We start from the raw sequence: 13,869 nt of genomic DNA on the forward strand, positions 1-13,869 counted from the left end.
CAGAGCAACGATTACGATACGACGCCAGGAGACCTCAAACCGGAAGAACAGAAGACACGAACAATTACATTCATTTTATCTGAAATGCGTAAAGCGACAGACATTAATCTAGGAAATAGTTAATTGTAAAAGCGAAAAAAAAAATGCACATCTTAGTTTTTAAAACAAAGAATCCGATGTGTAATCACCGATTACGCTACGATATTTTATAAGCAAAAACAGGGCCCTGAGAATTAGACTTGAAACACGTGAACCATACACAGCTTTAACTTCGCCAGAATGAACGAGAAGTTCACGACTTACAAACACATTTAGATAAAGAACGGTTATGGGTACAAAAAGCAATGCACATTAAATAACAAAATGACGTCAGAACCGAACGTTACAGCTGAATGAATATCACTTACTCCTGCTCTGTACTGGAGAGATCCCTTCTTCAAATCTTGGCCCAAGAGACCGCCTGAAGTGACTGAGGTATTTGGTGGGTTTACTCAGTCCCTCCAGGTAAATGCCGGTATTTTACCTTAAAATAAGTTACTATTTCATCCGTATCCTTTTAAATTCATTAATCGTCTTATCATTGGATGCTATTATAGGCTGTAGTCTGATCTGATAACAGTGTCATTAAATAAACCACAAATAAATCTGGTATAAATAAAATTAAGTCAGAAAGACGTACATAAGTAACCTTAAATAAATGATTTTAAAGGATTCCGTGTCACGGAAATTCTATCAGGACAAGCCGACTCCGCGAAGTTCGATTGCTGTTTGGAAACCGACAAAACCTGGTACTGGAAAATAAGCCCTCTGGCGTTAATATGATGTAAGTCTGCATTTTGTATTTATGGGACCCTTATGATTCTCAAAATAAACAGTCATAATTTCCTTAAACAGCATTAACCAACTGATCTTTATAACGGATACGAAAAATATTATTACATTTAGATTAACCTCATTAACTTGATGGTACAGGCCATGTCTTAAAAGTTGTTAAATACTGAACTGGACAACAAGTCCTCGGCTGTTTTCAAACCCAAATGTTCACTGTGTCCACAAACGTCTTCTATATGACATTATCCTAACCCAGTTAAATCCTTTCTGTGTTCAAATCAACTTTAATTACATTTAAACGTGATCTTGTTTAGGAGACCCGCGAAAATCCTAGAATCATTCTGTGACGTTCGGTTTTTGGGGGTCGAGAAGCCTTTATAAAATCCCGCGGGTACCCTCACAATCCGGGATTTGCCTGACTGCCTGTATCAAACGTCTTTCTGTACACACCGTCATATTCGTCAGACCGGATCTTAAACTACGGAGTCGTATGAGATAATCCGACTATTACTGATGCTTCTCTGTGCTGTCTGCGATTCCATTATCTCATACTTAATTTTGGTCGCTTTAAGCCTCACAGCCGACGGCGTAAACAGTAAACAGTCAGAAAGACGCATACACGTTTCTATTTTGTTTCAAATTAACTTGCTTACTCAATGCTTACGTTCGCTTGGGTCTACTACGACTTTCGGATTGCGGTTATACTAACTTAAAAAGCCGGGCTGTTAACAGAGTTCTGTTTTATATGTTTGTTTGTTTGTCTGGTTACCTACTTTGGACGGTTATTTCAACGGTTTCGAACAAAAGGCTAAGAACTAAGGAAGGGCCTACGACATTTGTAGTCAAAAGGTGGCAAACAACAAGTTCTTGACGCAGCCTGCATAATAACAAGCCCATATTTCTACTCTTTAATATATCTTATTAAGAAAATGAGATTGGTGTAACGTGTAGAATGTATGGAGGATAGATACATGTATTTAAGTTATTATTGATTTGAATCTTTATATAATTATACACACCTGAGGATGGTTCTTTTAGGAACTGAAACATGTCGTAAAAAAAAATGATGGTCTAATGTAAATCGAATATTTCGATAAAGAACATCATTTAATATTTTAAATATTTTAAAATGTTAATTATTGTAATATTTTAATATTTGATAAGAATTTATTGTGATTAGACGGACAAGATTTAAATAATTATATGTATTCAAAAAAATCTTAAAGAAACAGAACATTGGGAAGACCTGAAATAAGATGAAAATATGAAATTAAATTAAATTTAAATATAAGAATCTGCTCAGTGGAGCCAATTAACGAGAAATCTTGAAAGACTGGCTTTGAAGAAATATGCATAACCAATATTGTTTACACCTAACAAATTTATTTCCTTCAGTATACTAATCCCTATTACAACACTGTTGTGTATACAAACAAACAAACAAACAAACTAAAGAGGAAAACAAGAGTGCAGAGATGTACTCTGCAACGTACACAAAGCTTCAAAGACATTATTTACGTCACAACAAATGGCAGTGGTGTCACATAGTAAACAAGGCTATTGATAGATGTCAGCATAAATAATCCAAGTGGTTAATGATAGAGACAGTATGATGTTCGTGGCTGTAAGACGTAAGACGTTCTTTGCTAACTCTAAAGCGTAAAAAAGCCTAAAACGTGTCTGGTAGAATTCTACCATCGTTTCAGAGGTTCCTGCTGCCTCCATCATCAAGGCGATAAACTCTTTGTACTCACCACCGTGAAAACTTCGTTTCCACAACCTCTGATTGCGACTACTAACCATACTGTACAATTTACCTGCAGCAAATGAACATAAATATCTCTGGATGATACAGAATCATAGTGGATGTATAATTCGGACTGTCTGTCACCACTTTACCTCACAGATAACTACTCTACCTGCTCTACCCTAATCCCGAGGTTGGTCGACGGTGAAGTAGCCTACATACTTGTGTAGCCAATGTGGTGGTTATTATTAAAGTTATCGGTCGGTCTCAACTGAACTAAACCATGTTATTACTTTGACCCTTGTGGGAGCCTCCCAAACAGTCCCTCGAGTTAAGTTCCGGTCAATAAAAAGAAGACACCGACAGTCTCCTGCCATTCCTGGGTATCTTGTTGCAATATTCCTCTAACTCCAAAGCTGTGTGCCATGGAACAGCTGACGGAGTTATAATTTAAACAGCACAGCAAACAGTGACTACAGACTGGACGACCAGGGTCGTATCCCAAGAAAAACGGAGACCGTTCTGTGAGGACGACCAGCCTGACAAATTTTTATTATTGTTTATTTAACGACGCTGTCAGTAACTCAGACGTTGCAGCACATAATACAGGGTGATTCTAAAATTACTTTACAACTTTGAAAGTGTATAGAAATTTAATCAGAAAGCTTACAGAATCGGTTGAGGTGTCAATTTGTAGCAAAACAATTCAAGTTTTGACTTACGTTGTGCTGTAGTACCTAATTCCGTCACCGCGAGCGCAAGCGGCAGTGCATTTCAAAATGGCTACTTTCACAGGTGCGGAGATCGCTCGCTGTGTGCTGTGGTTTGAAGAAACGAAATCTGCGACAATGGTTCAACGGAATTTTCGCACCAAGTATGGCAAGGATCCTCCCAGTAGACCTACAATTTACTCTTGGCACAAGAATTTTGTTGAGACTGGTTGTTCTGTTCGCCATGACAAATCTCCAGGTCTCCCGCGTGTTTCTATACACTTTCAAAGTTGTAAAGTCCTTTTAGAATCACCCTGTAGAATGATTAATTAACTACGAAAAGGAATGAATATAAAAGGAAATCACGAAAAATATACTCAGGATAGCCGAATATATATGAAACGTTTTCTAGTTTCTACGGTACTACACGGTTCTACATCCCAGAAGACAGACATCTCCAAATGAGTTCAGACGTAAGTTTAAAAATGCTGTTTTTTGTATGGCGGAATGCTAAGACTCGTTATTAGGCAATAAATAACATGTAGGAAAGAAGAATCCTCTTTAATAATCCTTCAAGAGGTAACTTATACATTGTTTGATAAAAGTCAACTTCATTCTCTTCTGAAACTTTGCGAGGTGAATCCAATTGTAATAACTCCACTCCCTTTGTCTCGCTAGCGGGAATATATACACCTATAATAACGAAAAATACTCCTACAAAGAAAAAGGAAAGAGCTATAAAATTACAGACTATAAATATATTTTCTTTCTTCAAGGATCTTTCTGCCGCTATGTATACACAATCTGCTATTTTTATACGCATGATTCCTCATCCCTCTTATGGTCCAGAAGACAAACATGCACAAGGACTGGTTTGAATAAACTCCGTGCTTTCTAATAATAATATAGAATCTGCCCCATATTAGGTCAAAAAATAAAATTATAATAATTACGTTCAGCTTTGCGTGAACGCTTCACCAAAGATAATCATCGTCTCTGGTGCATCTAAATGCGTCTTGAGGCTATCATATCGAGTCGCGAGGTCTCCGGTTCGAATCACGGTCGGCTTATCGGCTGTCTTGACTGAGATATTCTGTAGTTTTCCTCAGTTATTTTTTCAAGCAAATATATTGATTTATTTTCACAATGTTGACCACGTCAATTTAAATCGATGCGACTATCGGTCGATTAAAAATAATTAATCCTCCAAAGCAGAGTGGTAAGGAAGGATACCATCTAATTTCAAAATCATTAAGGTTGAATTTTGTGTTAAGAGTTCAATTTTATTCTCAATGTAGACAGGGATTATTTCCTAAAACAGCATTAACCAGTGAATCTTTATTTTTGTTAAGCGTTGTGTTTTCTTTGCGGTAGGGACTGAAATATTATTTAGACAAACCTCAGTTTCATAGGGTTAACATTAATTCAGTTATTTAGTAAGGCTTTACTTCCCCCGAAAACTTAGAAATAGGCCCATTCGAGCCCCGAATAACGACAAATGTCCACCCCTGGTGTAGACTGTCCACTGTCATGAAATGGGTTTGATGTATTTAGTACAGAAGACTATCGTTAACAAACAGTACAGCTACTCTTGTTGACAAACATCGGGACTAGACGGACATTAGCTTCACGCCACGGCCGCTTTAACACCAAGTAAGATCCACGGTACCCGTTTGACCTTGCAACTTTTTATGTATCGTTATCACTAACCTGACGAATCAAGTTGCATAACTGAAGATAAATACCGTACACAAACTGTGATAAAGATGAAGGATAAATCTGTACTTTTTGTGACCGAAAAGGTCAAAACATCTGGGAGGCATCGCACTTTAACGGGCAAACTCGCGGCCCTCGACCCTTCCTCAATGTTTTACGCGTCTCGACTCAATTTTCAAATTACACATGATATGTGTTCCAAAATTTCCCAATTTTAATAAACATATTGTCTCAAATGAACATCAAACAGCCTCTTATGTGCCACTGTCTCATATTTCAATTAAATAAAGTGAAAATATATTTAAATTCTTTTCTTCTTTATTACGCCGTCTGCTTCACAGGAGGTTGGCTACATATTACGAACAGGATCCTTCCATCCTTTTCTCGGACTGGGACCTGTTCATATACGTTCTTGGCAGATGATCCAGAAGTGGTTTGCCATTGCCTTCTTCTGTGTGTGAATGGAGTAATTGTTGGGATGCCACGGAGAAACCGGGGAAGCCCCCGGAGGAAAACTCCGTGTTGCCTAGATCACGGCCTTGCCCAACACAAGTTATAAATTCGGGCACCGCCGGGAATCGAACCCCAGGATTACAAGGCCAGCGTTCTAACCGCTAGACCACCGTGGCGGCTTATATTTAAATAAAATTCATATTTGTGATTAAATAGAGGAATGAAAATATATTCTGTGGTGGTCCACTCGACAGTCAATTCTTTTTCAATCGGCCCTTCGTAGGCAGTTGAAACTCCTCCTCTGGAACGTGACAGCATCTTTGCCTTTATGAGAAAAAGTACCCTCCGCTAAAACAACTTGCAAGATGACTCTTCAGATGTTCCCCTACCACATCAAACAAGAAGCTTTGTGGGGGGGGGGACCCACAACAGGTATTAAAGGGGAGAGGACTAATTATAAATCTCAAGATTGAGTAAGGTTACAAGCCATGTTGATGTAACTTGTTCAAACGTTGTGAGATGTTTAAACTCGTTAAATTTCTGCTGAGAGACCACAGCGACTTTAATCTTTGTCGCTACTTAATGAGAAATAAAATCGAAAAAAATTAACAAGACATGTTTTATCTCTCAGAATGGATATGACTAGTTGATGTATCATCCAGACACAGGACCACATGGAATGTACAGGCTGTGGTGTTTGAAGTTCTCACGGTAGTCAAGGATGATGATAATAATGTCTGGGTTTTAACGCCACGTCAACTCATACGCTGGTACAAATGTTTCGGAAAAATATATTGTCTCTTCTTCAGGGCTAAAAAAAACCCAACGAACACCAGGGTTTAATTTTTTTTTGGAGCGTTTACAACTAATTTGCAAAAAAATCTCACTATTAACTTCGCTATGACTTTGTCTATCCGTCTGATGATTTTTAAATAGGTCACTAAAATCTGTTGGCATTAAATTTATTGTTCAAATCATACAATAACAACAGATGTGACCTTCGGAAATCCAAGACAGGCACCACATGGGAAATCTCTTGGATACATCAGTCACACACCCCTCCCACTCCAAAATCATTCACCCCCAGAGATTTTTGACGTCACTGGCTCTATTCGTAAAGGTCAGAGTTCATGTCTTGACGGAACTAACTGTCCCGTCCCATAACTGCTTATGTTATTGACAGCATTAATGGATTAATACTGTGGTAATAACGGAGAGAAAGTGCCAAAAATGTTACGCGATGCATACACTTCCTAACTTGGTTTATATTATGGCTGATAACGTGTTTAGATTTAGAACACATTGAGGTTCTTTTGTGCAGACATACATGGTTGGACAGACTGACTTGTAGCAGATTAATTTCAAGGAAGAAATCCAATTACACATAACGCGGATGGAAAATTATTGTAAAGTTAAAAGAAACTGGTTCTGCGGTAGACAAGCCACTTTCAGATTATCGTAATAGGAAGAAATAGTTTAAGAAAATATCACAGCGAAAAGTTTGTGGTGAAGTCAACGACACGGTGTAGAAGCCTCCAACTCCATTAACGCAGATATGCTAAAAGTAACGCAGAGGGACACCGGAGATTCCAGGTTCTCACGAAAATGAGGACTGTGAACTTCTGAGTTGTTATGCTCTGAAGTCTTATTTTGGAGAAACATATCACCGTCCTCAATATGCTGAAGACCACTGGCAACCACGCACATTCAAGATAATTTTTTGTAGAACAATATCCCAAAAACTTTCTTCAGATGGTGGGAATATGGGGAAAATTATATATATAAAAAATTGACAGTCCCTAGTTCTATTCAACGACGCTGTAAATAGATGAAATAATTTTGCGTCGAATTATAGAAACGCGGGAACGGAAATGTTAGTTGTGTAATTAAAATGAACTCTGAGATTTTCCTGTACTCAGACAACCCACGAAAAACTTTCAGGATAGCCCATCTTCGTGTCGACATTCGAACCTGAGACTTCCAGAACACGAAGCAGCAGTCACCCTCAGAATTGGACCAAGGTCTGAGGCTAACTCAACCGCGGGGCCCACCAGACTTTCTGTACACTTCCCCCCCCCCCCCCCCCCCAACTTGAAGACGGAAGCAGAATCCAGCTTCCAGAAACGCAGTTTTATAATTTTAGAATTTAGAACATGGACGAAGTCCAAAAGAACAATTTTACGTATTGTAACACACCATCATCATAAATCATCAGGCTTCTACTATTTTAACATTGAAGAAAATCTGAGTTATTCCATCCGTTATATCAATTAGGGTCTTTTAAAAACAATAACCGCGCGATTCACAGCGACACTAACTTCGCACTGCCTGTAATAAACATGACGCAATACTTCGGGGAAGGCCTTAGATCACGTGATTACATTCCATCCTGTCAGCACTGCTGATAAGCAGATACTGAGTCTTATTTCCAAGTACAGCGCGTCGTATACTAATTCTTGCTTCTTAAAACAAGGGTCTCCACAAATTGTACGGAGCACAATCCTACAATTCCTCAGCTACTCCCAGCCATTCATATACAGAATGTTCATTACCGTGTTCACAAAATCCCGCTATCGGTCACACCCATCATTCCCATTTCTTTCAGGACAATATTAACGTTGTCCTCCCATGCACGTCCAGGTCTTTTGATATCTGGACTTATGTACTGTACTTACCCTCTTGCATCTTCAAGGAGGACAGTGTCTTTCTTCTAATCTCGTTGTTTGGCCCAGTTCCTTCACATGAAACAAGAAAGTGAATGAAGTTAGCGAATGCAGACAACGTCTTGGTGACAGAACCTGAAATTTCTACCCAGATTTGTCTGCACAGACGTCAACTCTACAAAAAGTCTGTATTCCGATCATAACTAATTATTATGTCCATTCTACGCAGATTCTAAAACATTTCTCTGTGCATTTTAATTATGGCATCGTAGCGATTTTCAAGACGACCTATGTTTACCAACGTTTCAGAGGTCCTTGCTGCTTCCATCAACAGGGCGATGAGTGACAGAAAATTCTTCTGAAACGATGGTTAAATTTCTACCAGACTACGCGGCGCTACATCCCAGAAGACAGACATCTTCGGACTTAGAGCCGTTAAAACTTTAACCCTGACCTAGAGGTAATCCTCCATCTTGGGAGTCCTGAAAGGTTATATAATCCCCTCATAACACAATAAATTAGATAAAATAACTCCTTGAGAAGTCAACAGTACGCTCAGCTGGTCAAAAGAAATCACCAGATTTTACGGAACCTGTAAGTTCATTACCGTGTTTACACGGGGTCACCACAGATCACCATCCAATCTTATTTGCTGTGATCCATTTTATAATGCCCCTCACCTTAACAAGAAACTAACACTTTACTAAATGTAACAGAAGACACGGGACATTGGCAGATTCTCTGTTGCAAAGTAACAAACAAACAAACAAGGACACGAGATCTGATCTCAGATATATACGAAATGAGGCTGTGGACTGGTTTCAAACAATTTTGCGTAAGGTCAAAGTGAGAATACTTTAATGAGATGATAAGGACGAAGGATTGCACTTAGGATATTACATTTGAGTTTATATGGATTATACACCTGAAGATGGTTCATTTAGAACTGAAACATGTAGTGTAAAAGGTGATGCTCTAATGTAAATCGAACATTTCGATAGAGAGCATCATTTTAATATATTTTAAATATTTAAATGTTGATTTGTAATAATATTTTAATATTTAATAATAATATTTTATTGTGATTAGACTGATAAAATTGGGCAAATAAATGCTTTAATATTGACCAAACACACAGGACCAGCCATAATCAAACTGCATGGCTCACAACAACGTTGCAACACAAACGTGCTATTGAAGAAAGACAGCTCGTAACCCGCACCTTAGCAATGCTATACCACTCACTTCGAGCATAAGTAGCCTTGAAGCATGCAATTTTGGTTTGGCTACATATAACTGACATCCACATGTTTGTCAGACCTCGTTTATGAAGTCAGGCGATAAGGAAGCAAGGCTTAAACGAATTTCGGACCACCTTGATGTACGAATCACCACTGTAAAATGCAGCCCCAGCAAGATTCCTGCCCCTAGGAACGTGTTATGAGCATTTGATGGCCGGCGTAATAAATTAAAACTAACCATACGTACATTTTAGCAGCTACTAGACAAACTAATGGCATGGAAACAGGAGACGCCAGGTAAGTGCTTTGAACGGGAAGTGGTGATTGGTGTTTTACGGATTCATTTTTATAATAAATACTTCCCTAAAGATATGGGACAGAGGATGTAGAGTTACTGTTGAAAAATACCTGCGGAAATTCAACAGTGACTTATCCCATGCCTTCATATCAAACTTTCTTTTTCATAAATGTGTTTGTCTCTCGTGTAACTCCCAGCTAATTCCTGTCTTTCTCAAGTATTCATTTCAAACGTCTTCCAACTCAGAACAATGTTGAATGCTTTTCAATGAAATAATCATTAGTTGTAAGTTGATATAATTGCGTCATATTGTGAATTAAAATTTAATTATTCGTGTTTTTTTTCCGTCTAATCACAATTGTATATAAATAAAATTATACGTAAGATATTAAAATATCATTTACATATTTGGTACCAAATATGTAAATGATATTTTAATATCTTACGTATAATTTTATTTATATACAATTGTGATTAGACGGAAAAAAAACACGAATAATTAAATTTTAACACGAAATGATCATTGTTTACTCTGAGAACCATACGAGACCAAAAAACGCACTTCAATAGAAAAATGTAGAGTTACCTATTGTTCAACCAAGTAGTACATGGGCTTCGAAGGGTTTATTTCAAATGCGTAAAAACAACACATGCAGATAAATATTTGCATCGAAGAACAATAAACTAACATAACATAGCAATTTGGGACAGGTTACCATACAACCCAAGACCTAGTGGCTTTTACAGGTAAACTAGTAATCTATTATCACGATAATGAAATGCAGAGGATGACTGATTTGGCACGTGGCGAGTATCAGGAATAAGAAACACTTATGTCACAATACCTCTTGTAAAATGAGAAAAATCTTGGAGAGTGATAAGAATACAGACGTTCGAAAAACTTGCTCAAAATAGTGTCCGTAACGAAATGTACTTCCGATGCTGAATCTTTGTTTTCTGCTACCAGAGTTGGTTAAAACCTGACTTTAAATATAAGTTTACTCCAAAGCATTCCACATTTGAATAAACCTTTCCGATCCTTCCCTTTCAATCCAACGTCCGATTATTTTAACGGTAAATAACACCTCAAATTTTCATGCGTATTTAAATAACTTTAAGTTCATCCAACTAAAACGTATATTCCTATGGAAAGCAGAACTCACACCGGAGCAAGAAACTATAGGCGATACGAGATATATCGATTGTGTATTCACTAAATAACTAAATATTTCACAATTACTGCCTATTACGTAAGATTATTAATTTGATGACACAATAATCATTTACGAAGAACTCTTATCCTTAGCCAAAGGCGATACATATCGATCGACGATTGCTTTCGACCCGCAGATGCCATTGAGTGATAATTATAAAATCGATATCGACGTCCAAGTGTAAATACTACACAACGTAATATCTGTCACAAAATCTTCACGATGTGTAAAGTCTTTACTGCCTGAAGATTTCACGTAACAAGATCCAACAAAAAACCAAATATCTCCGACTCACGTGTAAATTTACCTGTATTTTTCTGAGACAAAGGATGAATTAAAATAAATTCCGATGTTTCTCATACAAATATAGGCTGACAGATGGCGTGATTGACGCAACGTAGCCTGTGATTTCTAGATTGCTTTGGGGGCCATGAAGAAATTGTACAATCGTCCCATAAAAACGGCGCCATGCTATATAAAAATGAGTTCTCGCAATTAAACTGTGTGATTACAACTTTCCAGAAACAAAGAACAGCAACCGATTACCAACATTCGTTCACAAGACACGCCTACCGCCAAAACATTTAACATATTGTATTTAACCCTTTAAAGCCTAAGTTCGTCTAAATAATATTTATGAATTCCGTCCATGCCGTTATTAATATAAAATAGTCACTGCTATTTAAGGAAATAATCCCTGTTTACACTTAAAGCCATAAGAAAAACTAAAAATAAAAAGTTGGTGTCAAACACAGATACCAATGGTCATTCGGGGCTAAATGGTATATCAAATATACAGAAATCTCACAGTACGTCATTTAATTTCAAAGCTAATGCAAATATTTATTAAATATGTTTCTCCTTATTACGTTAACGTCAGTGCATCATTTCGTTATTTCTTTGGTGATTTACATAAAAATTCATCATGCAATTACTTGGTGTTATGCGGACAGATCTATGTATAGAACACGGCTATATAAAATTAAAATATCACGTCGTAAAACAAGTTGACATGACTCTTTTTTGCATTTTAATTTTCCATCAGATGAATGGTGCTTGTATATTATATTATATTTTATTTTATTTTATTTCTAACTTTGAATAAGTTTGAATCGGCGCAATAAATTTCAGTCTCTCTCCTAAAGTTGGAAAATGTCACGCTTCGGTGGAAACGCAAGCAATCAATTTCACAAATATTTCTGGAATAAATATATATATATATTACTTAGCACTCCTTCAATGCAGTGTCCATGTACTTATTTTCCTAGTCAGGGACTGTAATTCAAAGAAACTGCAATTCTCACGCATGGCTGAACACGAGAGCTACAGCAGTAATATATAAAAATTTAGTCCGTACCACAAAGAAAACAACACTTCTCTATTACAAAGCTCGCTTGATTAATTCTGTTTAAATAAATAATCACTGTTTACCCAGAGTCATACGAAACACATAAATACATTAAGTGGTTAAGATACAAAGTAACTGATTATTAAAGATGGTGGGAAATATAGTTACCACTGGGTTACAAAAGGTAAACTGGTGTGTAAAATCTCACAAAGATGATCTAATTTGTAGGTAATACATTACTGGCTTTAAGATGCCCACAAAAGTACCCATGTTATTAGAAAGAAAACCTTTTATCTTACATATTTACAAGGGTGGTGTATCAATTTTAGTAGTCGAATTATTGAACAATATAATATTTATTAAAAATAATTTTTTCATTCTTCCCTAAAATAAAACCCCATAAGTAGATGAAATTATTGGAAATAATCAGTGTAGATTCAGACATAGCAGACGAGTTAAACAAAACAATACACCAGTTACTTATAAATTTCCACATAACACGTGACTCACTAGAGAAGTGTTGAACATTATTATTGAACACGATACGCCTACTGATTTCGATAATTGGCATGCTTTAAAAAAAACCTACAGTAAAGTTTATAAAGGTAAATATTTGCGTTACTAATTTAATATTCAGAACTGTCTCGAACAAGATGTTTACCGCCATTACTTTTAACTTAATTTTAAAATGTTTTGGCATCTTGGATAGCCTTGAACTGAGTAAACATCAATGCTAAGGTTGCTAGTGGTTATAGAGGACGTACCATTTAAAACGCATCCCAATAACAATCATGTACTACGGTGGTGAAATTTTATCAAAAGCAGGTTCACCCTCGCCTAATAGACTCTCCCACGAGTCAAGGTCACCCTAACTGCTAGGCCACTGCTCACGTCAGATGCGCAAAAGCTGTGAAGGTGTTTATTCTCGAATATTACTTCGCATGGAAATCCTTTGATGTTCGTGGAGCATTTAGCATTTAGCATTTGGGCAAGGCCGTGGTCTAGGCAACACGGAGTTTTCCTCCGGGGGCTTCCCCGGTTTCTCCGTGGCATCCCAACAATTACTCCATTCACACACACAAGGAGGCAATGGCAAACCACTTCTGGATCATCTGCCAAGAACGTATATGAACAGGTCCCAGTCCGAGAAAAGGATGGAAGGATCCTGTTCATATGGACCTGTCGTCAGACAGAACACTAAATAAAAATAATAATAAATATCCTGACAAAGAAATATCAAATAAAATAATACACCGAACTGCTGCATTGATGAAGCAACACTTAACAGACAACCCGTTCATCTTGTAGCATCGATGTCGGCAAAAGTGTTGTGTAACTGCGGGGAAAACTGTTTGGCGCGTTGAGCCACGGTTACTAGATGGTCATGAGGACGTGGTGGAAACATTTATCTCGTGTTTCAGTTCACGTCGTGCAATCGAACACATAGTCAAATGCGTTTTGAATTATTAGAAGGACAACTATCAATGTCTTAGAAATACGATGCCATCCACACTCCGAGTCGTTTGCCGATTACATTACTTAGGTTTGCGTTTTAAGTGGAACATTCTGTATAAATCGGAGAATGAAAAAAAAACAGTCATTTATATTGTTGTTGAAAAAAAGATTGATGAAACATTCTTCAAGGGTG

The 13,869-nt window shown here is 37.3% G+C and overlaps 1 protein-coding gene across 2 annotated transcripts in view; it reads right to left on the bottom strand.

The window, feature by feature from the left end:
* The window catches only part of LOC110826856 (uncharacterized), a 102,904-nt gene that overhangs the window by 57,828 nt on the left and 31,207 nt on the right, over window positions 1–13,869 (bottom strand). For both annotated transcript variants that reach the window (XM_022057918.2, XM_022057917.2), the window contains exon 2: window positions 8,133–8,192. In XM_022057918.2, the coding sequence (XP_021913610.2) occupies window positions 8,133–8,142 (10 nt within the window). In that variant the 5' untranslated portion in view covers window positions 8,143–8,192. The remainder of the gene's footprint in view (window positions 1–8,132; window positions 8,193–13,869) is intronic.

This window comes from Zootermopsis nevadensis, unplaced genomic scaffold (genome assembly GCF_977971745.1).
Source record: "Zootermopsis nevadensis isolate Lab colony 2312 unplaced genomic scaffold, Znev_1.0 Znev_ptg000009l, whole genome shotgun sequence".
In the NCBI taxonomy this organism is placed as follows: Eukaryota; Metazoa; Arthropoda; class Insecta; order Blattodea; family Termopsidae; genus Zootermopsis; species Zootermopsis nevadensis.